The 24775-nt window shown below is 29.3% G+C and overlaps 2 protein-coding genes across 14 annotated transcripts in view; both read left to right on the forward strand.

Moving 5' to 3' along the window:
* Positions 1-3230: 3230 nt before the first annotated feature.
* Task6 (TWIK-related acid-sensitive K[+] channel 6) lies at positions 3231-9584 on the forward strand. 2 transcript variants are annotated; one of them, XM_035885830.2, is made up of 6 exons: positions 3231-3365; positions 4959-5418; positions 6102-6257; positions 6790-6965; positions 7073-7402; positions 7867-9584. In XM_035885830.2, exons 2-6 carry the CDS (start codon positions 5292-5294, stop codon positions 8179-8181), a joined length of 1104 nt encoding a protein of 367 aa, XP_035741723.1. In that variant the 5' UTR covers positions 3231-3365; positions 4959-5291; the 3' UTR covers positions 8182-9584. The 2 variants fall into 2 exon arrangements, with proteins under 2 accessions (XP_035741723.1, XP_035741722.1); XM_035885829.2 differs by having other exon boundaries at positions 4972-5418.
* An 8209-nt stretch (positions 9585-17793) lies between these two features.
* Positions 17794-24775, forward strand: part of LOC118450272 (uncharacterized) — a 45367-nt gene continuing 38385 nt past the window's right edge. For 7 of the 12 annotated variants that reach the window (XR_014982079.1, XM_085656534.1, XM_085656526.1 and 4 more), the window contains exons 1-4: positions 17795-18048; positions 18970-19143; positions 19552-19885; positions 20014-20197. Coding sequence is in view for 11 of the 12 variants with exons in the window: in XM_085656534.1 (XP_085512660.1) it covers positions 17818-18048; positions 18970-19143; positions 19552-19885; positions 20014-20197 (923 nt within the window). In the remaining variant the exon portion in view is untranslated. Of the gene's footprint in view, positions 18049-18969; positions 19144-19551; positions 19886-20013; positions 20198-24775 lie in introns of all 12 variants that reach the window. The other 5 variants (XM_085656525.1, XM_085656524.1, XM_085656527.1 and 2 more) reach the window with 2 other exon arrangements.

Genomic DNA, 24775 nt, shown 5'->3' on the forward strand with positions numbered 1-24775 from the left:
TTGTAGGTTAATAGCGTCAGTTAATACAAGGGAAGATCTATATGATACAATGTAACAACTTTGGAACTGGGTATTTCGAGCGTTATCTCGAAAGAAAAATACAAAAAAGAATTTCTTTCTTTCTTCCTTTCTGTTATTTGAAAAGAGAAGTGTGATAGATAAAAAGAAAATGATAAAGATTGGATACAAAAAAGAATCGATTTTTGTTTTATTTATTTTTATTCGTAACTCGAGAGATGATTGTCGATATTTATAAAAATAAAAAACTTATTATTTTTTTATTTTTTTTTATTTATTTATTTATTTTTTTTTTTATTTGTTATTTTTTTATTTTTCTCCAAAAAAGAAACAAAAATCTCAATGGTTCTCTGACATTGTTACGTTCGATCTTATCAACCATGAAATTATGTTTAATCAATCATAATTTCCAATGCATAAATAAGTACCATATGTCATTAACACGTTCACTGTAATTATACATGATGAGTACTTAAGCTGATCTTCAGAGCACGGATTAGTTAATGTCGGCGTTGCACCGTTAGCGTCACGTTATTATCAAATTCATTTAATTATACTAACGAGTACGAGTATGATATATCTTAAATAATATTATACTGTTTCTAACAGATTTCTAAAATAGACTAGGAACTGCGAATGCCAGTCGAATGAATAACATATGAATAAAAAAAAAAAAAAGAAAAAAAAGAAAATAAAGAAAGAAAGAAAGAAAAAAAAAAGGAAAAGAAAAATAAAGAACATATTAGAGAGTATCACGCGCGTCAGACACATTATATTATCAAATTCGCTCAATTATACTAATTTATTGATGTAACCTTAATTAGTATAACTGAACAAGTTATAATACTAATTTTAATTATAATATGATATATCTTAAATTTCAATATACCATTTCTAATGCAAGTTTAATACGAACTCAAGAACTACAAATTTAATCGGAAAGAAAGAAAAAGAGAAAAGAAAGAAAGAAAGAAAGAAAGAAAGTATTATAGAGTTTAGCCGTGCCAGATTGACGTATCTACGTACTTAGATATAAAATCTGTTGTAAAAGTTAGACAATTGTAAAAGTGAATTGCCGAAAGAATAGTCAAATTAGATGAGCACCTCTCCAGTTTTTCTCATACAATGAATCGTATAAACTTTCTCACGAAAGTTACCGAATGTGTGTAACTTTCTAAAGAGTTATGACTTTAAAACTTTTTGGATCTCTCCCTCTCTATCTCTGTTTCTCTCTCTTTCTCTCCCCCCTCCCTCCCTCCGCCCCTCTCTCTCTCTCTACTTTTCTCTGTAAGGTCGTTGAAACTTACTCGTTTCTCTTTGGAAATAGATCGTTCGAAGAGTTGCAAGGGAATGTCGTCACAACTCTTTGGAGTGATATTTCCCGCTCTTTTATATTCTACTTTTTTTTTCTTTCTCTCTCTCTCTCTCTCTCTCTATATATATATATATATATATATATATATATATATATATATATATCTTTTTCATCTTCTACTTCTATTACTTTTGAACGGAGGACGAAAATTTCTTCTTTTTTTTTCTCAAAAGAAAAAGAAAAAGGGAAAAAAAAAGAAAAAAAAAATGAAAAGAAGACGAAGAAGAAGAACATAATGATTTCGATATCAATTTTTCTTCGATAAATATGCTGTCACGCGTTAAATCGAATTTCTTAGCTTCCAAAATTATACCATGTATAAGAGGATTTCTATACGATTTGGATGCCATAAAATATGCACCCCGCGAAGGTTTTTTTTTATGTTAGCTTGCGACCTAAGATTTCGCGGGGATATAAGTAAATTCGATGAGAAAACATTGATACTTTTTTATAAAAGGAATCTGCCTGGTGTCAACCTTGAAATTGAAATGCATGAGTGAAAGGAGAAAAAAAAACATTTCAAGGTCGAAGGGAACTATTTATCTCGTGAAATTTCTTTTTCCCATTTTACGATCATTGTTGTGTTAAAATGAAAATTAATTTTATCAATTATTTTATCAAGTTTCATTAAGTTTATCAATTATTTTCGATTGCAATATTATTAAAGATTTTAATATATATATATATATTTATTTTTTTTTATATATAAAATTGTTCCAAATAAATTGTTGGAATCTGTTTAATTTTATATTTATTAATTATAAATTATAATATTATATATATATATATATATATATATATATATATGTATATATATATATATATATGTATATATGTATGTATGTATGTATACACGTATATGTTAAATAAAAAGAAAGTGAAAGTGAGAGAGAGAGAGAGAGAGAGAGAGAGAGAGAGAGAGAATAAAGAAGGTATCTTTCAGGATCGTCTAGTACCAATTACCGAGATTCTCATCCGTGCCCTAGTATCCCTGCTGTCTCTCGAAAACCAGAATTTCAACCCTTTGATATCGCAAGATGCAATCTTGGCTAGCGAACTGCAAACATCCACTTCTAATGCGTACGAGTTGAACCTTTATATGTAGGTATATGTGTATATACTTTGTGAAGAAGCAAAGCACGACTACTAAAAACACTAACCACCCTTTTCAAATCTCGAACAACGTTTACTTAATCAACCTTTTTGAGTAGCCAGGGAAACAAGGAGAGCAAATAAAGGATCGAGCCTTTTCGAAAAGACGTGTTAGTGTTACATCGATTGCAGTGTATATACGTGTGTGTATGTGTGTGCGCGCGCGCGCGTGTGTGTGTGTGTATGTGTGTGCGAATGTGTACTACTTGTATCACACAATGTTCGTCTGTTTCGATTTTAAGAGTAGTAGAACTAACTTTCTTCTTTCTAATCTTTAATTTTTAAATAAAAGAAAAAGATAAAAGGAGAATTAACATAATCCGATCATTTAAATTGATGCGTCGCTCAAATCCACCGATATTCGAATCTCATGAATCAGTTTTCGTCGATCGATAAATCCATTAAGGCAAAGAATAGCCAAAATAGAAACAGTATAATACGTGCAAATGTTAAAATTGCACCGATTTCCAATTTTTTTCTTTTTCACATTTTTGTTTTCTTTCTTTTTTGTTTTTTTCAATCGATCGATCGAAAAGAGACTTTTGAATTTTGTGTATCTTTCGTAAGTATATCTGTTGTAATATTCCGTAAATATATCGGATGATCATCGTTCAACAAAAATTTTTATCTTTAATTTGATTTAATCATATGATTTAATCTAATCAATTCTAATATTATTATTTTTAGTCGGCACTGAAACCGTCCGGCATTCTAAATTAAGGAATGGAGGGAACGTGGCAGTGGGAGCAGCGAAAGCACTGCCATATCATACTGCTTAATCCTTCGTCGTACGTAAAGAAAAACCCGAGACAAGTTGCAGGTGAGATTTATTCGATTTTATTTTTTATTTATTTATTTATTTATATATATATATATATATATATATATATATATATATACATACATATTATATGTGTTATCCATAAGATGGTCCAGATAAAGTGTTATAATGTGTTTAATATTTTAAATAATATTATTAATTATAGATCAATCAATTGATTTAATTTGCAACTAGTACGAAAAAAATAAAATTGGCAACTAAATGCGATCGATAAAACTTAATATTTAACTCTATTTTTTATTTATTTATATATATATATATTTTTTTTTATTTATAGTCCGGATAAAAGTGTTAAATCTGGATTTGTTTAATTTTTATTTTAAATAATATTAATCATCGATTTTTTTTTTGTATCGATCATTAATATTATTTAATTTTTACGGTTTATATGAAAAGTTAGGCCAGTTGTAACAGTTTCTAAAACTTAAAAATGCCGTTTATCTTGTAGTTAGCAGTTCACTTCATCACGTCTTTCTTTTGTTTTTCTTGTTTTTCATTTTCTTTTTCTTTAAACTCTTCTCTTTTCTCTTACTCTCATTTATCCTTCATCGCTTGTGTTAACCGGAAAGAAACAAAAGCGATTGACTTTTTAGAACGTTCGAACTCTTTCTCCTTTCTCTTTCTCTCTCTCTCTCTCTCTCTCTCTCTCTCTCTCTCTCTCTCTCTTTCTCTCTTTCTCTTTCTTTTTTCTTTCTCGTCGTCAATCAAATTCGATCCTACCAACGCACAAGACCGAAAAGAATATTACTTTAACCCAATTCCGCTTGATCGCTTCACTTGGTGCGACAAAAATAATTTGTTTTCGTCACCGAAACGAATCTCTCATATTCGGAATTGGTATTACACGGATATGTTGTAGGAAATTATTAAAAGGAAAAAGAAATATAAAAAAAGAAAAAAGAAAAAAAGAAAAAGAAAGGAAAGCAAAAAAAGAGAAATGGTTTGGAGAGTATTTCGAGATAAAATGACTCGTTCTGAAACTTGTCAGAAGAAGTAAATCTTTTTTTTTTCCTTTCCTTTTTTTACTTTTTCATTTTTCCAGCACGTATAACAAATTGCATCGTTAGAATACTATTTGCACTTTCAATATAATATTTTTTAACGAATATTTCATCCCAACTTTTTGATTAATTCTTTGATATTGTTCAAATGTATTTATATAAAAAAAAAAAAAGAAAAAAAAAAAAAAGAAAAAAAAAGTCGCCTAAAAATTTCCTATTACATTTGAGCTCTTCGAAAGGAAATTTTTGACTGCATTTAAATGTACTTAAATTAAAAAGGAAAAGAAAAAAAAGAAGAAAAAACAAATGATATTTATGATCGTATAGAAATTAAAAAATTTGACAATGTGTATCAAATCTTCAAACAAATTTGTTAGACTGCCATCTAACTACAAAATTTAGATTTTTATTTACAAAAATAAAGAAAAAAGAAAAGAAAAAGAAAACAAACAAACAAATAAACTGATACCCTTCAACTATGATCTAACAAGATAATAAACGTTAAAAAAATCGTCATTAAAAGGCGACTTCGTGATTGAATGTTAATGTGTTCATAAAATCGAATCGTAAGATCTCAATTACAGATAAACGAGAACGACTGCAGAACAGTCCTGGCAAGGAAGAAGACAGTAGACCTAAGAGGTGGAACGAAGAAGAACAGGAACTGTAGCGTTGGAAGATTGGAAGGAGCTTCCTTTTTTTTTGTTTTTCGGCATCGTCCTTTGGAAGAAGAAAGAAAGAGAGAGAAAGAGAAAGAAAGAGAGAGAGAGAGAAAGAGAAAAAGAGAGAAAAGGAAAGAGAAAAAGAGGCTCGCAATGGGCCCAAAAGAGCAAAACGTGACTCACTGAGCAATGCAAGTAGTTAGGGCTGGGGCCCTGCTAGTGAGCATGTGGCTCACTAGAGAATGAAGAAACAAAACGTCCGGACCCTATCGTTGATCGTCTCTACATTCACCTACCTCCTCGTCGGCGCTGCGATCTTCGACGTTCTCGAGTCCGAGACGGAGAAACGACGCAAGGAAGCACTGGATGGTATAAAATAAAAACACAATATTGTGGTGAACTTTTAACATCTTTTAATATGTTTTAACATTAGATCGATCCAGTTAATAACAGACTGTAATAGATTAATAGATTATAGGATTTAGAAAAGATAGAATGAAATGAAACATTTATTTCTTTATTTTTAACTTAATCCTATATATATATATATATATATATATATATATATATATATATATATATAGATATCTTAAGTTTTTAATTTCAAAAATTTTTGAGTCGTTGAATTTTAAACTATAACATTATATATATATATATATATATATATATATATATATATATTTGTACTAATATAAGTTAAGCTATACTATAATTATATTAGTTATATCATAAACAAGAAATTATATAAAGTTATATCATAACTTTTATATTATATAACTTTTTCGTAGATAGGAAAAAAATTTGGGTTGCATCTGGGTTAGAAAACATATGTCAGACATAAATTATTTTCTTGAAAGTTTTAATAGTCAATAAATAAGGCATCAGTCTAATGTCTAAATTAATATTGTTCAAAATTAAAAAAAAAAAATTAAAAAAAAGAAAGAAAGAAAATGTTAAAATATATACTGACGTGATCACACGAGAAAAAAAATTCAAGACAGAAAAAGAAAGAACAAAGTGAAATTTTAATTGTTATATTTATCTATTTACAGCCGTTGAGAAAATGGTCATACGCAAGTACAATATCAGCGAGGACGATTTTAAAATCATGGAAACCGTGGTTCTGAAAACGGAGCCGCACAAGGCAGGCCAACAATGGAAGTTTGCGGGTGCTTTCTACTATGCAACCACGGTTCTCACCACAATCGGTGATTATTACTATTTTCTAATACCGTCTAGCGTTGCACTTCGAAAAGTCTTAAACGAGAAAACTTTTCACGAAGATGGCGTGCACTATCGTTAAACGAATGTCTGTCTCACTTTGTGAAGCTTTCCCAGAAACTTTTTCTCAGCTTGTTCGGGTAAGAACTTGACTTTGATAGAGGATATAAAAGGACTTGCCTACGAACTTCTCACTCTGTGGATATGCGAGTTCTTGAAAAGCTCCTCGTGTCTGTGAAGTTGGTAACACGTTTTATACGAATTTCACAATGTTAATAATAATGATAACAGATCGATTAGAGAGAGAGAGAGAGAGAGAGAGAGAGAAAGAGAGAGAGAGAGAGAGAGAGAGAGAGAGAGATGAAAAAAAATCTGAAAAAGAATCAACAATTTTTAAAACATGAATTAACTTGGAAAACTTACCCTCCTCCCCCCATTTACCCATGAACAATTTTTATCTTTTATAGCTCATTAAATAATATTATTATTATCTCTCTAATTGATTAATCGTTTATACAGGTTACGGACACTCAACGCCAAATACCATAAGCGGTAAACTTTTCACGATGTTCTATGGAATCGTTGGAATCCCTTTAGGGCTCGTGATGTTCCAGAGTATAGGTGAACGCCTTAACAAGTTCTCATCCGTTGTAATACGGAATGTGAAGAGTCTTCTCAATTGTAAGGATGTCCAGGTAAAATTTATCAAAATTTCTCATATCTATTAACATATAATAGATGCGAAAAATATAAGAAATATATTTTTATTTAAGTAAATAAATATCTATATTAATTGTTATAGGCTTCAGAGATAAATTTAATCTGCGTTGTTACGACCTTGTCGTGTCTGACCATCGCCGGTGGTGCAGCAGCTTTCTCCAGATACGAAGGGTGGTCTTATTTCGATTCCATTTATTATTGCTTCATCACTCTGACGACCATAGGTTTTGGTGATATGGTAGCTCTTCAAAAGGACAATGCTTTGGACAATAAGCCAGAGTACGTAATGTTTGCCTTGATATTCATCCTATTTGGATTGGCCATCGTTGCGGCCTCCCTTAATTTATTGGTCTTGAGATTCGTCACGATGAATACCGAGGACGAAAGACGAGACGAGGCCGAAGCATTGCAGGTGATACATCTTATTTATTATAAATTAATACGACTTAAAGCGTGTTTAATTCTTTGAATGCTGAATACTACTGGCGCAAGCGATTCGCGTTTAGCGCCTAGCAATTTCGATCGTTGAAGACGGAATACTTTTTTCGTTGATGTTAATTCCATCGATTGAATACGCAAGGCACTATTACTTACATAATATAAGAATTAATAAATTATTTCATTCAAAACATTAAAATATAAACCATATTTTAACTTGAACCATATTTAACTTGAAATAATTTCAAACGTGAGAGTGAGAGTGAGAGAGAGAAAGAAAGAGAGATAGAGAGAGAGAGGTTGATAAAAATTAATAAACGCATATATGCGTCCATAGTCCACAACGTGGTCGCTTTCGTTAAACGCATATATGCGTCCATAGCACTGAATGAGATAATAATAAGAAATATTACGATTACTTGTCGGCTTAATTTATAGGCAGTACAGGAAGCAGTACGTTTGGAAGGTGATGTGATAACAGCAAACGGCTCGATATTGTCGGAGCGAGTCGGTAATCACGGTGAAACAGTTTCGTTGGACGACGAGGCATCAGTATGTAGCTGTCGCTGTAGCGGCTTTCAAAAGAAACGCCGGAGACAACGTTTTACGGTTCGTCGCTCACCCGGCAAGATTTCTCATCTATTACCGATGCAGCAATTTTCACAACCGAATCAACGAGCCGAATTGAGACCACCCCAGTTGGCGTCATTGTTACAATTACAAATGTTGCATCAACATCGTGCCAGTATCTGACAACGTTCTCGTGCTTCTTCGTTAAATTCCATAGAACGTAAGCCAAGACGAGAGTCCGTCTGATCGTACATCATAGAATAGCGGAAAAATTTCGATGTTCGATCAAGGACCAAGTCGACGGCCAAACTAAGTCGTGTTCAACAACGTGTCTCGTCTTGTTGTCAATAATTTCGATGTAATTTTTAATAGACGACACTGATATCAACAGTTTAACTTTCTTCGTGGATAAAAACAGAAAAAAAAAAAGAAAAGAAAAGACAAAAACCAAATAAAAAAGAAACGAACTATGCTGTCTACTGTGCACCAACAAGCACCTCGTTCGAACGTCAAAGAAACAACGTCGGTGGAGTATGAAACAAATTGCGTACAGCTTGGCTCTTCCTTTCATTTTCTACTCGGACGAACATTATTATATACGTTAATCCATTGATTTCATTTTACATCCGATAAAGTTAATTCGTATCTCTTATCTTAAATTATTATACACGTACTTATCTGTGTCCCTGAGTTATCACAGTAAAAATATACCTATACGTTTTGTTTGTTAGATTGACAATCGCCGTATAAAATAATTGTAATGGAGTGAAGTAGAGAAAAAAGATAGATAAAGAGAGAGAGAGAGAGAGAGAGAGAGAGAGAGAGAGAGAGAAATAGAGATTCATTTGTCCGAGTTCCACTGATCGTCGTGTAAGCCCAGACGTATTATATGTAATACATGATAGATAGACGTTCCACGTGCGGAGCAATTTTCTTGCCTTTCATCGAGAAGTAATATCTATTTGAATATTTTTTAATGTCAAAGAATATATCTTTAGTATTTCAAATTTCGACATGGTATATGTATGTACACGAGGTATAAGTAGTATCAATGTTGAAGAGTGGTTAGTAGCGAGCCAGCCGAACGTTTCCACGCGTGTATCGTGGCGACGAAATTTAAAAGTTAGAAGAAAAAGAAAAGAAAGAGGAGAGAAAGAGAAAGAGAGAGAGAGGTGAGAGAGAGAGAGAGAGAGAAGAAAAGAAAAGAAAAGACAAAACCAAAGAAAAACAAAAAAAGCTTTAATGAAGACGACCAACCTCCCCAATAAACAAACAAATAAACAAATAACAATCTCGGATCGTTCGACGACTCGTTACAATAACAAAAAAAAAAGAAAGAAAAAAAATGAAAAAAAAAATAATAAAAAAAATAAAAAAAATAATTATTGATAACGGTCTCCAGTATGTTTCTAATGAGAGCTCGTCATATTTGTATATGACGTGCATCGTGCACCGATTCGTGATCGATGATAAAATTCGATGAGAAGCCAAACGATTCGATGCACCGGATTGATTGTTACTTCGTTCGATCACAAATTAATAATAATAATAATAATAATAATAATAATAATAATAATAATAATAATAATAATAATAATAATAATAATAATAATAATAATAATAATAATAATAATAATAATAATAATAATAATAATAATAATAATAATAATAATAATAATAATAATAATAATAATAATAATAATAATAATAATAATAATAATAATAATAACAATAACAATAACAATAATAATAATAATAATAATAATAATAATAATAATAATAATAATAATAATAATAATAATAATAATAATAATAATAATAATAATAATAATAATAATAATAATAATAATAATAATAATAATAATAATAATAATAATAATAATAATAATAATAATAATATTAATATTAATAATAATAAAACGAAAGGGTGAAAAGAGGTCAGCTATATTACACTTCATACGTCTCTGTTATTATCGACTACAAAGTAAAAACCAAAAAAAAAAAAATGAAATAAAAAAAAAACTTAAAAATCAAGAGAGTGACGTATGAATTCGAGATTTGTAATATATTAGAATTTTAGTTATACATATATGAAACACAACGATCTTACAAGATCGGGAGTCATTTTTATGAATACGAGAAGTACGATATATACACATGAGACTTAGTAGAAACTAAAAGAAAGATGTAGAAAGAGAGAGAGAGAGGGAGAGAGAGAGAAAATAAATGAATAAAAGAAAAAAGGGGGGGAGAGAGAGATAGAACGAATTTGAGAAGCGTCTAACCAATTCCATTTCTAATTTAGCACATTCATTTTAATTCTGAGCTCATCATTTGAGGCATCACATTTTTTCTTCCTTTATGAACAAAATAAATATCTTAAAATTTTTGAAATAATTGTTACGTAGAAAGAAACCTTAAGCCCCGATCCGTTACGACGTTAAATACCCGCCAATCTTTTTGACAAATAATATTTGTATACATTTCTCCGCTTGTTATAATCATAGAGTAGATATTATTTGATCGGTGGAAAAAAGATAAAAAGAAAGAGATAGAAATAGGGAGAGAGAGAAAGAAAGAGGAGGGGAGAGAGAGAAAGAGAGAGGAGGGGAAAGAGAGAAAGAGAGAAATACACTCCCAACTGTTCATAACTTAAAAATAAAAATCGAATTAAATTAATGGCACGTGAATATTAAATGGCGTTTTTAAATCGATAAAATTTTGTAATAAATCAACCAAAAATATACGTATTCGTTTTTTTTTTTTTCTTTTTTTTTCTTATTTTTTTTTTTTTAATTCTTTGTAGACGGAGATATCACGGGAATGTCAAGGTTCGTAATAGAATATTCCGTGAATAATCTCTAATCGTAGGACGATAATTTGGCCGAGAAAATCCAGCGATCTTGCATAATTCATTTTTTTTAAACGTTGCTAAATGATAATACGATGCCAGGTGCAAAAAAAAGGAAGAAGAAAATAATAATAATTATAATAATAATATTAATAATATTAATAATATTAATAATAATAATAATAATAATAATAATAATAATAATAATAATAATAATAATAATAATAATAATAGAACGACCATCGAAAATTGTCTACCCCTGGAATCCGTTTTCCCGGAAATATCTCTCTATTATTGGTAGCACCAAATGCCTTCTTTTTAAAAACCATTTAAGATGAATATTAATCGATCGATAATGCACAATATTTTAAAATAAGATTCTGAAATGCGTTTTAAAATCCGAATCCAGAGTAACAATGAAAAAAAAAAAGAAGAAAAAAAAAGAAACAGAAAGAAAGAAAGAAAAAAAGAAAGAAAGAAAAAAAGAAAGAAAGAAAGAAAGGAAGGAAGGAAGGAAGGAAGGAAGGAAGAGCGATTAACACACAGAAAAATCGTTATTTAACGCTAATTAAGTCAAAACCTTATCTCTTCGCTTAATGTTTAAATAGAAAGGCCGCGTAATTGGCTTTATACACATAACGAATTTCTTTAAAAACAAAAATCTCGTTCAATTTGTAAATGATGTGCCTGCTTAAAGTGTCAAAAGAGATAGAAGAAGAAGAAGAAGAAGAAGAAGAAGAAGAAGAAGAAGAAGAAGAAGAAGAAGAAGAGGAAAAAAAAAAAGAAAAAAGAGAAAAAGAAAAAGAAACCAATGAATGATTATTAAATTGCTCCGAAATGATTATATTATTATTAGTACGGGCAAGTACAAAAAAGGACCCGTAGATAGTAAGAAGGAGAAAAATAAGAAGAGTAATTTCACGGTTATGCGAATTTTAGATTTAATCATCCGGTTTAATCATTATTATCGAGTCATTATGTTTCGAATTATAATTCGAAACTAATAGCTAACTCAAAACAAAGTATATCAATCAAAATCGATATCTTTCATCGATATGAACTTCTTACATACATAAATAAATACGAACGAATCTCGCATGACAAATTTATTCGAATTTTTTGCGCTACGTTAATTAAAAAAAAAAAAATAAAAAAAATAAAAAATACAAATCACGTGAAAATGACGACGACATTATTAGGAGAGATTGATTGATTGATTGATTGATTGATTGATTGATTGATTGATTGATTGATCGATTAATAGAATGTTCATTAGTTAAATCGGTTTTTTACAAATTTAAAAAATTATATAATTCCTGTGAATAATTCGAATATTCTAATATACATGATATATCAGTAAAATCGATCGAAATAATCAATTATTGCGTAATAACTCTTATGTAAAATCTTGTTTCTTCATGAGAAAAAAACAACAACAACAATATATATATTTCATACTATTCATGTATTCAGACTATATATATATATATATATATATATATATATATATATATATATATATATATATATTTCTTATATTGATTACAATTCGTATAAAATTAATTTGTCCATTATTTTTTACAACAACCGAAGTACACATACTCTCATTATAGATAGGATTCGAACGATCAATTCTAATGAAATAAACCGTTGCCCATTTAATATTTATAAAATGAAATTTACTATGTTTCAGTGTGTCACGGTAGTTGTAAGAAAAAAAGAAAAAGATGATTTTTTATCTACCACAATACATATTATGAAACGACCATAAAATATCACATACGAAAAGAGAGAAAAGGAGAAAGAGAGGAGAGAGAGAGAGAGAAGAGAGAGAAAGAGAGGAGAGAGACAGAGAGGGAGAGAAAGAGAAAGGGATAAAAGAAAGAGAATAACAAATCTATTAAAAATAATCTCAAAACCAGGGTGAATACATAAATACGCTCGTCGAAAGACACTACCTATCGATTGTAATATAATGTAATATATTATTAAGATACACAGAGATGGTGGTTGAAATTTCGAGTCTAATTTGACAACTTGTAAATAAGCGTTTTTTGAATAATTCAAGGATACATATATAAGATATGTACAATAAAATATGCCGATATATTATATCTAGAATTCTACGACGTACATATATATGTATATATATATGCATATATATATATATATATAGCTCATCTTTCAAATTTCTTTTTTTAGTAAATAACGATAAAACTTTAATGTTAATATCATAGATGACCGCTTACTCGAGACGCAAAGATCGCATTTTATCTCTAATATATTAAACATATTTAAATTTCTCTTATTAAAGAAAAAAAAAAGAAAAAAAAAACCGTAAGAAAAATCCAAAAAAAGAAAAGAAAAGAATCTGAGTACGTCGTCAATGTAATTTTGAGATTTAACGTATCACTTAGTAAGTTTCATTAATAAATTTATAGAAATGGAATTCTTATAAGAAGGAAAATGATCGAATTGATTATAAAACGTATATGAAAATTAGATATTTCGTTAATATCCATATTGTAATTGAACAATTAAAAATTTCTCCTCGTTTCATAAATAATAAAAACAATATTTGATAATTGCGAATGTTTTTTTATTTTCTATTTTTTTTTTTTTCGTTTATTGCAATTCATCTTGAATGTAATTCTATTCGTAAAAGCATGCAACAATGATAAAACATAACTCTGTATATTGTTATTATTATAATCGTACAAAAAACAAAGTTTATTAAAATAATTAGGAGAGAACATTTCCTTCTTATAATTCGAGTGATTTGTCAAAATGAACTTTTCAATGAAAAATATTATGTGCATTAATAACAAAGAATCGTTAATAATATTTGCAATTTTAAATTTTATATTGTTTTTTTTTTTTTTTATATTTTTCGTCTCGCTGTAAGATAATATTCATTTTTTGATTACTGTGTCGCAATAATGATGCGATATAATAAGGAACAAAAAGAAAAGGAAAAAAAAAAAAAGAAGAAGAAAAAAAAAGAAAAATAGAGTAATCATTGATTGAATCTTTCGTTGACTTTTTGCCAAAATTTGTTTACGTCGTGATTCCACTTTTTTCTTAATGCACAAGAAAAAAAAGACATATGTAAATAAATTAAATACAAAGAGATGATATAAATCGAATATTTAGCGATGTGAAAATAAAAAGTTTTCACATTTTTAATCTCGCATTAGCAGGTAACGAACACCATAAAGAGAAAGAAAGAGAGCGAGAGAGAGAGAGCGAGAGAGAGAGAGAGAGAGAGAGATTGAGAAAAATATAAAGATGAAGTATTGTTCGCATTAACTCGAATATATATATATATATATATATGTATATATATATATACATGCATACTTACATGCATACATGCAGTATAATACAGTAATAACGATGATTGCTATAAATTTACGTTATCATCGTTGGATAATATGTAAAATTAATTAAATAACAACGGAAAAAAACGAAAGAGAAAAAGAAAAATAATCAAGACATTTAATCATGCAATGTTGCTATAAGTGTTATAGCATAAGTAGTCTTTAAGAATACCATAGCTATGAAATTTCATAAGTAATATCAATATAATTCTATAAAAAAAGGAGAAACAATCGAAAGAAAGAAAGAAACAAAGATACACAGAAAAACAACAACAACAACAAATTGTTAATTACGTATTTACGGTTATTTGAAAGAAAGGCAAGCGAATTATTGTCTTGTCTTAATCGTAATATAATCTTAATTAATTCGTTCATAGGTTGATAATGCGAAAAATTAGGGAGGTAGTAGGGAGGTGGGGAAGGTGTGAGAGATGTAAGACCAAATGTTAAAGAAAGAAGAACAAAAAAAAAAAGAAAGAAATTCGTGCAAAGAAACAACCATAAGTTCACGATAATAATAAGATAATATCTTCATGGTGATCGTACCACTACTTTTTGCCAATACTGACTATTATGCTTCCTTGCGAATTACGTATGCTTTTTTATTTTATTACGATATTTAATATCATTCTCTTCTCTCCATATAGAAATATATACTTATATATTTACTTACATTGTTCGCTGTTGCGAGGAACGATTTACTTACCATTTTTGTAAAGTTAAAGAAAGAAAGAAAGAAAGGAAGAAAGAAAGAAAGGGGAAAAAAAAAAAAAAAAAAAAAAAAAAAAAAAAAAAAAAAAAACATACAGAGAAAAAACCATATTAATTGATCTTCCAAACCTTGTATTTAAAATGTTCAGATATAATTAAGACTTATTAACAATTATTAACGGTTCTTATTTCGATCGAATGGATTATCGACCGATAGTTTGTACAAAAAGACAACCAAAAACAAGAAAAAAGGGAAAAAAGAAACGACAACAACAAAAACATTTCTCATTATAAACGCTAGATATAGTAAAACTCATCGTTCGGTTTCCTCTCCCCGACAATTGTGAAAGAAATAAAGCATGAAAGAATGAAAAGGAAGAAAAAAAGAATTTAAGAAAAAGAAATCGATGATATACATTAGTTCGAAAAACGAAAACTTGTAAAAAGATAAAACAAACACACAATCATACATATACACACACATATACATACATTACGTATTTATAATAGTATCCATATAATTACTTGTAAGATAAAGGAAGACAGTTAAACAGACATTATTGAGTAACGAACGAACGAACGAACGAGACGAATGAAAGCAAACGAAGAGAATTTAAAACAAAAATATATAATCCTTTCAGCACGCGCGCGCGCCTTAATGAGCGATTTCGATGTAAACAAAAATCTGAAAGGAGACCACATATCCCTCACTTTCATGTAATTCTTATTTAATTAAATAATAATAAAAAAAAATAAAAAAAAATAAAAAAAAAAATAAAAATAAAAATAAAAAAATAATAATAATGGAAAAAAAGAAAAATGAAAAAAAAGAAAGAAAGAAAGAAAGAAAGAAAGAAAGACAAAAAGACCACACACAAAGTCTAACAAAAAGAAATGACAATGATAACACATCACGCCGAATAATTATATTAAAGATAAAAATAAAGAAAGGAAGGGGGAAAACTTACATAAATACATATACATACATAAATACATACATACATATACACATATTCATACATACATACATACATACATATATAAATACATATACAGATTAGTACGTAAATAAATAAAATAAAATAAATCTTGTAAAAACATCGAGTTAAACAACTGAATTATTAGGCGAAAATGAAAAGAAAAAGAAATAAAAGAAAGAAAGCGAGAAAAGAAAAAAGAAAAGAAAACGGGAAAGGGAATAAAGGCTAAAAAAACGCGTTCGTGCGATTCGAAATAGGTTCCAAAAATCTGCCTGCACACACCGCCACGTGTACTGACATTTAAGTGGATCGTACTTTGTAAATTACTATGGACTTCGTAATTATATGCTAGTATATATATATATATATATATATATATATATATATATAAATATACATATATGTATATATGTATGTGTGTATATACACATACATATAAAATACGAGTATAAAATTGTATATGTGTATACACGTGTATATATATATATATATATATATATATATATATATATATATATATACATATTATACGTAAATACATGTGCTCTGCCACAATAAAGCAGTTTTTTCTAATCTAAAAATTAGTTGTGCTTTTTACGTAACCCAACAGATAAATAAATCCGTATGATCTTTAGATCATCAATCAAAATTCACATCTGAGTCTTTGCATTCGATTTTCGTATACATACATACATATATACATATGTATGTATAGTGTACGAGTATTGTGGATGTGAAAACAAGGCTCGGGGCAAGTTGGAAAGGGCAGGACAGGTCATTGATATCTTTAACAGAGTATCGAGAGAGGTTACTTGCTGAGCCGCAATGACAAAGAAACGTGACGGTACTATGTTTATCCTACTCCCACGATTTCGTGCGGCCATTGTTGAGCCATTGTACGTGCTTAATTTTACGAGATCCTACGGAATAAAATATTAAGAATAAATAAATAAATATTACATTTGTTATTTGTTTATTCATTAATTACGTAATAACATCGTAAATTTATTATTTTATTAAACATTGTTCAATACGATCGTCATTTAATAATTAATTTTTTTCGCTTTTATTAGTAATTATTTTTTTTATTTTTAAAAATTATATAAATTCATATGTCAACGACGGCACTAGTAAAGAACATAGATGATTTATCACACTCAAACTTTGACAGAATCGTCGCTGACAGACGTTATTCGATCGTATATCTGCGAATGTATATCCTAGGGTCGGGGTAATAGGGCATGAAAACTTAATATGCAGCGGTAACTCGGACAACCTCTGAAACACCTGTTCGATCGATTGAGTTGAAATGGATACGTACTAGTTCCTTCGTTTTCTTCCTTTTTCGCCTTAGCATTACCTTTGCAACGATATTTCAATTATTATTATTTTTCTTTTCTTTCTTTTTTTTTTTTTTTTTTTTCTTTTACTTCTACGTACATAAATACATCGTAATTATTATACATATTTTATTATTAATATTATACTTAAGATAAATTGTAAAATAATTTTATACGATCGATTAAACGTAATTTAGAAACATTTACGGAATAAAAAGGGAAAATGTTATAATATAATAGAGGAGGAAAAAAAAGGAAGAAATTTAATAATTAACTCGATTGACAATTCGAAAAAAGCGCGCAGAGTATGTTACGCCAAAGAAGTTGTGCTATTGGTGGAAAGTAGGACGAAGGGAAAAAGGAATGGTACGCGTCGTTTTCCATAAGCCTCGTGTGTTAAGGCGGTTGGCTTGACTAACGAATCACGAAGCTACTGCGATCGATACATAGGACGTTCGGTGGAGTTACGAATAAGAACCGAAGAGTACCGAAGTTAGTCGAAGCATTACGGAAAATACCGAGCGTAAGCGAAACGTAGAAGGGAGGAAACGACGCGTATGCGAACGACGCCGAGGTCTTCTCCGGCTTTGGTTGAAAGAGTGTTCGCGTCTACGGGCGCGGCTTTTGCGTCTCGAGCTGGCGTTTTACACGGGAAAATGTCCTCCCTCGACTATCTCGACTTGTGTCGACTCTGTCTCGTGAAGGACCGTGTCTCCGTGCCGATATTTGAGGGCGAGGGCGACGTAAGGCAAATTTTTCTCAAGATAACCGCCTGCCTACCGGTCAAGGTAAGCCTACTGCGCCATAGTCTACATTGTACCGTGGACCCTCCCTCCGCAAAGAAATCGCCATCTTGTCGCCTCTTTCGCGGACTTACCACTTCGATGAACTTATATCAATGTTCTGACTTTTTGGACTCCCGGTATATTTTCTACCAGATGCAAACACATTTCAGACTCGACACGCGCCTCGAATGCCGTTAAGCGAAATTAAGGCGGTCCAACAATGCTGAGGCTGTTATGCTGTGGATACGTCCTTTCATTTCTATCTCTCTCTCACTCTTTCTCTCTATCTCTCTCTCTCTCTCTCTCTCGATTTATCTATCTCTATCTATCTTTATCCAACTTACGCTTGCTTATGTATATATATATATCTCCATCTTTTTCTCGCTCATGGTCCTAGAAATTTTTCGATACTTTTGCCGCGCTTTTTTTTTAACGACTCATAGTTTCAAACATTTTCATTATGCGATTCATATTGAATAATTACTAAATCATTTCTTAATATTAAGCGTAGAATAATCGTTTCAAGGAATATTTACTTTGGCGAAGTTGAAATGGGGGACATTGATCGTACAAATGTTTTCGACATTTTGTTGAATCAGATGCATACTGTTTATTTAAAAAGTATACTCATTTTTGTGCAAATACGAATTATATTTCATTTTCTTCATTTTCAATGCAACGTCTTAATTTCCATCGTAGAAGAGAGACTATTCTGATCTAAGCGTTGTATAAACATACTCGAAACGGTTAAAATAGAAATGTTTAATATGATAAAATCGATTTATTTCTAGTACCTTCATTCACTTAATACTCGTGTATCATGAAAATATTAACTAATCACAGTTAATTAAAAATCGAAACAAACTATAATTGTATGTATTAAAGCTTTCATTGGTTCTATCAATTTTTTTTTTTTATTTACAGGTCGATAGGGAAGACAAGTTACCTAAGAAAATATGTGATGACTGCGTGTATAAAGTAGAATTATTTTATCAATTTTGGAATACATCGGTTAATGCGGAAAAACAATTGTTGCAATGGCTGGGAGAAGTTGGATTAGAAGAAAAGCCAGATTATGTTACAAATGTTCTGAATCAAGTAAGTAATTAATATGCCCTGATGTTGGGTGTTATAGAAATTTTCTAATTTCTATGATTGGACAAAAAAAAATATAATAATAGATAGCATGCATGTTATCGATCGAGTATTAGAAGATATAGATATTTTTTTGTTTTTTGGATATTCTTTTGTATGTTTCCCTTGACTACTGCTATAAGCAGTGGACAAAATACTTAAATTTCCATTTCTAAGTGAAAGTTCACCAAATAATATTTTTTCTTCTTTTGTTGTCCATTTAATGGTTCATTCTATATGGTGTGTTTACAAAAATATAGTATAGTAAATCATTTTTTCTTATGGATTGTTAATTTTATATATAACGTGATATTTTTTCTATGAAATTAATGATTAACATGTGTTTTCCTTTTTTTTTTGTTTGTTATATAGAACGTTATGAAACCAGATCCAAGCGGTGGAAACAGATTAGATGGAAGTATGATGCAGCAAGTAAGCGGGCATCAAAACAACATGGGTATAGGTATGATGGACAACATCAGCTTGAGTATGCCTATGATGATGTCCACGACCAATCAACAACAAATAACCTCAGTTCCTATGGACGCAAGTGGTAGTTCTGTGCAAGAAATGCCTGGTACAAGTACTCAGTCTACGCATGAACAAATCACACAAAGTCAAACAAATACAAGCAATCAACATGAAGAAGAGGAGGAGAGTAGTGAAGAAGAAGAAAACTCGGAAGATGAATGTGATGGAGAAGAAGGTAATTTTTTTTTTTTTTTTTTTTTTTTTTTTTTTTTTTTTAATATTATCTGCTTGTTTTCAAGTTCAGATAATATTTTCGTATGAATATTTTCAATTGTCAAAACGAACATTGTACTTGTATTCAAGGCCTACCTGTTAAAGAAGAAAGTGAAGAAGATCCTAACAATAGCAGAGTCATCGAACCAACAACATTTGTAAATGTTTCATTAGCCTGCGATGAAGCTGGCCCATCGGGACTTCAACAACAGAAGGTTACTGAGATGCCTGAAATGGCAATGCAACAAAGTACAGACGGAGATCCCAAATCTGGGTGAGTTTTTTTTATCTAATTTAATTATATAAGGGTCAAAGGTGTATAAGTTGTGGCAATCACAAACAATCACGCAAACATTTATATAAGAACCATTGAACTTATTTAATTGAAATTAAATGCATTTCAAATTTTGCCTATTATATGATAAAAAAATAAATATTTCAGGTCAAATAATTTAATGATTTTAAATGAAAAATAAATTTGTTATTTCAATATAAAGTTCATATTTCAATCACACTATAAGGTTAAGAATTATTTATATACTATTTATTTATTTATTTTACGTTGCTATGTTCATTGAACTGCAATTATGTGAAAAAAATATATAGATGAAATAATTCTATATTACTTTTTATACGGATTTTAGTATAATGAAAATTATTTCTTTTATTTTTTGTTTTTATTTTTTTTTTATTATATATATATATATATATATATATATATATATATATATATAAATTAGTAGAATTAATTTCATCGGTATTTAAGAAAAATATATATATATATATTAAGAGGTGAAGTTCTCCATAAACACAAGGTAAGTTCTTACACTAACCACAACCGCCTTTGGCTCTGGATATTTAGCAATTTGATTAAGATCTTATAAACAATAATTATACAAGAAGAATTATGATATTTAATTTACATACTATATAAAAATATAACTTATAAAAAAAAAACAAAATTTACATATGAAAAAGTATATTGAATAAAAATTTCAAATTGCTAAATACCTTCCTCTAGTTACATGTTCTCGCATGTGTATAGTGCTCGTTCTAAAGGGAAAGAAACAAATGATATTTACATTTAAATTACAAAGTATAATTCATAGATTTACATATATAATTATTTATAATTCTCATTAAAACGATCGCTATCTTAGATATTGTATATACGTGTACGATCAATGGACAGAGGGTTCATATAAATTTATTTTGAGTTTACAAATCCCACAGATCAATAATCTCAGAATGAGAAGATTGAGTTTTAAGATTTAAAAAAAAAGAAAATTCATGGAGCTCTCTGTCCAGTCGAGAAAGAATATGTTTACATGTTGTCGATATTAATATACCCACGCTTACGTGAAGGCACAAAATGCCGCACACGACCGTCATATTGGTCGATCAAAAAGTCACAAACCGATTGAATATGTATAAGTTTAATCGTTCACGCTCGTTATTAAGAACGCTTGGTCGATCGGAGGAATAATTATCGCCAAGTTCTTCCACAATAATACATTATGAATATCGTTTGATTATATATATCTATATATGTATACATATATACAGTCACGTTGGTAAGTAAGTTAACGCAGTGCGTTTAAGTTATTAATCAGGTAAAAAAAAAATAATGAAAGTCGTATATTGATTATACTAATAATGACAGTATTGAACGATATATCATTGATCGTAATCTGTTATAGATGGTATTTGTTTTCAATCAAAAAATTCTCAAAGAATTATAAAATGTCGTCAATTCAGAATGAACGAACGCGTTGCAAAGTAAGTTAACCATCGTATCACTTTTCTTTATTTTTTTCTCTCTCTTTTCTTTTTCCTTTGGGTCTTTTTTTTTTTTTTTTTTTTTTTTTTTTTTCTTTTTATATAATCGTTGCAATGTTTATTGTTACTTATTTTCGTAGGACATTAAAATACTAACAGTACTTTTATTAGCATCTATAACCTACTATGAAATAATAACGACTAATATTTCGTTGAGCATGGTAAGAAATGAACGATCTGCTGAAATAAAATCGAGAATTTTTGTAACGCGGAAAAGAAGGATATTTATTATCCTCAATGAAAATTAAAGAATATATAAATTATTAAATATAAGTGTTATAAAAAGGGAGAAAAATTTCCGTTGAGTTTTTGCCGAAGAATAGGAAAGAAATGCAAAACAACGCCGCGTGATGATAACCGTATTATTCGTGAGATAAAAGATAATTTAGAGATAGATAAAGATAGATTCAATAAAGTGGATTATAAAGTGTTTTTCGAAATAATCAATCGATTATATACATAAGTCAATTGAATTTTAGTAATCTGTTATTTAATACAACGATTCAGTTGAAAATTGAAATTTTTAATAATAATAGACGGTAGTAATGTATGCTTGGCGGAAAAGCGATGAAAGTTTTAAAATGGTGGTATCTAAAAATAGTTATTAAACATGGAAGTGGGCTCAGTTATGACGCGTTTTAGTATACACAATATTGGAAACTTTGGTTATCATTGATTCTAAATAAAAAATACGTAGAAATGTTGTAAAACGATCTGTTTCTTTTTGCACAAAAAAAAAAATAATTATGTCTTTCAACAGAACAATGATCGCCTAAACATAAAGGTAATAATGAGATTTTTTTGAAGACAATATAAATATTGTTCCCACAAAGTTTGTCCTTGAATTCGATCTTGTATTTGTGAGATTATTGAAGAACGTGACTATAAATGACACAGAAAAAAAAAACAAAATTAATTTTATTGATTCATCGTACAATAAACGGAACAAGATTAGTTTAAATATAATTGAAAAATGAATCCATAATATACCATTTACGAGACGTAAAAGATTGTCTTTCATATAAAATATTTTAATATAATTTACTTTAAAATATTAGAAAAAGTAGGACGCGTTAACTTACTTTTTGACGCTATCCTTATAGTCATTTTTTTTTTTTATTTTACATATGAAAATTTATATTATTTTTACGTATCCATTTATTCATTGTATATATCTATATTAAATATATACATATATATATATATATATATATATATATATTATTTATACTAATTATATATGTATATATAAGTATTAAATCATTGAACATATTATTCTACTCATTTCTTTAATTTTTGTGCACAATTGTGTCGTTAACTTACTTACCGATGCGACTGTATATACATATATATATACAGTGTCTGTATATATATATATATATATATATATATATATATATATCGTCATTCTCGTGCTTTCGAATGCCTCCGCTTTTACAATTATAATCAAAGATCACATTGATTCGTTTATTGCGCTCGATATTTTAAGTGCGATCACTTGATACAACGATGACTCTTCAAATACACATGGAGACACGTCAATTTGTCCGAGATATATTCGTCTCCTAATGCACGATATATATATTATACGTTTTCGATAAATATAATTTTATTAAGTACGAAGAGGTTAAATATGATAGTGCATCATAATCTGCAAAAACGAGAAAGAAATTACGAAAAAAAAAAAAAAAAAAATATCAAACGTATCCCTTGACACATACACACATTTTAACCGACGAGAATTCCGGAGGAAGTCACACGCGACACTAGAATCGCTAGAGAAATCTCAGGAAGAGACGAGAAGAGGAGACAGCTAGTGTGTAACGTCGCTCTAAAAAACTAGGATTCTACGTGGAGAAATTCTTATTTCAGGCGAGTATCTCTTCAATCTATGTTGTTAATCTACGAGACAATTAGTATTTATTAGTTTGTAATTATTTCTTCTTTTTTTTTTCTACTATTTTTTTCTTTCTTTTTTTTTTTTTTTTTTTTTTTTTTTCTTTTTTAAGTATGTTATTATATATTCAATATGTGATAATAACATACATACATTTGTTTTACATAATTAATATTTATATCTCGAAGACGGTGATCGATTGTGACGTCACTTTTTTGACGTTAGATCTTTATTTTGTTCATCGTCTTGACGCTGGGATATTAATTAACATGTGGTTTTGACTCGATTGCAACGACCAATACGAGTATACTCGTCTATATGAATTTTGCTCGATTGGTTAAAAAAAAAGAAAAACAGGGAAAAGAACGAGCATTCCCATTAATTTTGTTTGTATTAAAGCTTGGAATTACGTTAATTTCGTGACCATGTGGCTTGCATTTTTTGCGCCAAACGTCAATCTATGTAAGATATTTATATTTCACGTGTTATCGCGCTTTCGCGCCATTTTTCATTTGGCAGCGATAATAGCGCACGAGTTTCAATGTATTTCCGTTTTTCGAGGTTAGCGAGGAACAATGTGTTTTGCGATGACGATTTCGTTCGTAATTTTTTACGAATTTAACGTCGTCTCTGTCAATTTGTCCTGTGTATATGTTTATTTATTTATTTATTTATTTATTTATTCTACTTTTTTTTTTTTTTTTTTTTCTTTTTTTAATCCCTTCCCCTTCAACAGAAATGTGAGCTCATTTGACTGTTACATTACTCTGTAAACCGTCGTCGAAACGTTAAGACGTACCTTTTGTATGTTTTACGTGTTCAGTCGCGAGGTTGCAGTGAAAAGAAGAGTATAAGTGTATAAATGAGAAAAAATTAATGGAGCTGTCCGTTTTGAGAATTACCAGTCGAAGATCACTCAAGAAATGGCATATCAAAGGTGAGGCTTTGTTTGTTTTTTTTTTGTTTTTTTTTTTTTTTTTGTTTTTTTTTCCAAATAAATAATTTTATATTCAACATATTTTTTAAATATTTATCTCTTTCAAGGATTGAAGAAGACCAAAGGGCATTTTTTTTTTTTCTTTTTTTTTTTTTTTTTTGAAATTTCGCTTTTAGTAT

The sequence above is a fragment of the Vespa mandarinia genome, chromosome 4 (assembly GCF_050613455.1).
Source record: "Vespa mandarinia isolate Hongniang chromosome 4, ASM5061345v1, whole genome shotgun sequence".
Taxonomy (NCBI): domain Eukaryota; kingdom Metazoa; phylum Arthropoda; class Insecta; order Hymenoptera; family Vespidae; genus Vespa; species Vespa mandarinia.

What these genes read in the sequence shown, in the direction of transcription:
- Task6 (XM_035885830.2), top strand. Translation starts at nt 5,292, where the DNA reads ATGAAGAAACAAAACGTCCGGACCCTATCGTTGATCGTCTCTACATTC. An exon ending in ACGCAAGGAAGCACTGGATG is followed by an intron (nt 5,419 to 6,101) that starts GTATAAAATAAA and finishes ATCTATTTACAG; the next exon opens with CCGTTGAGAAAATGGTCATA. An exon ending in ACGAGGCCGAAGCATTGCAG is followed by an intron (nt 7,403 to 7,866) that starts GTGATACATCTT and finishes CTTAATTTATAG; the next exon opens with GCAGTACAGGAAGCAGTACG.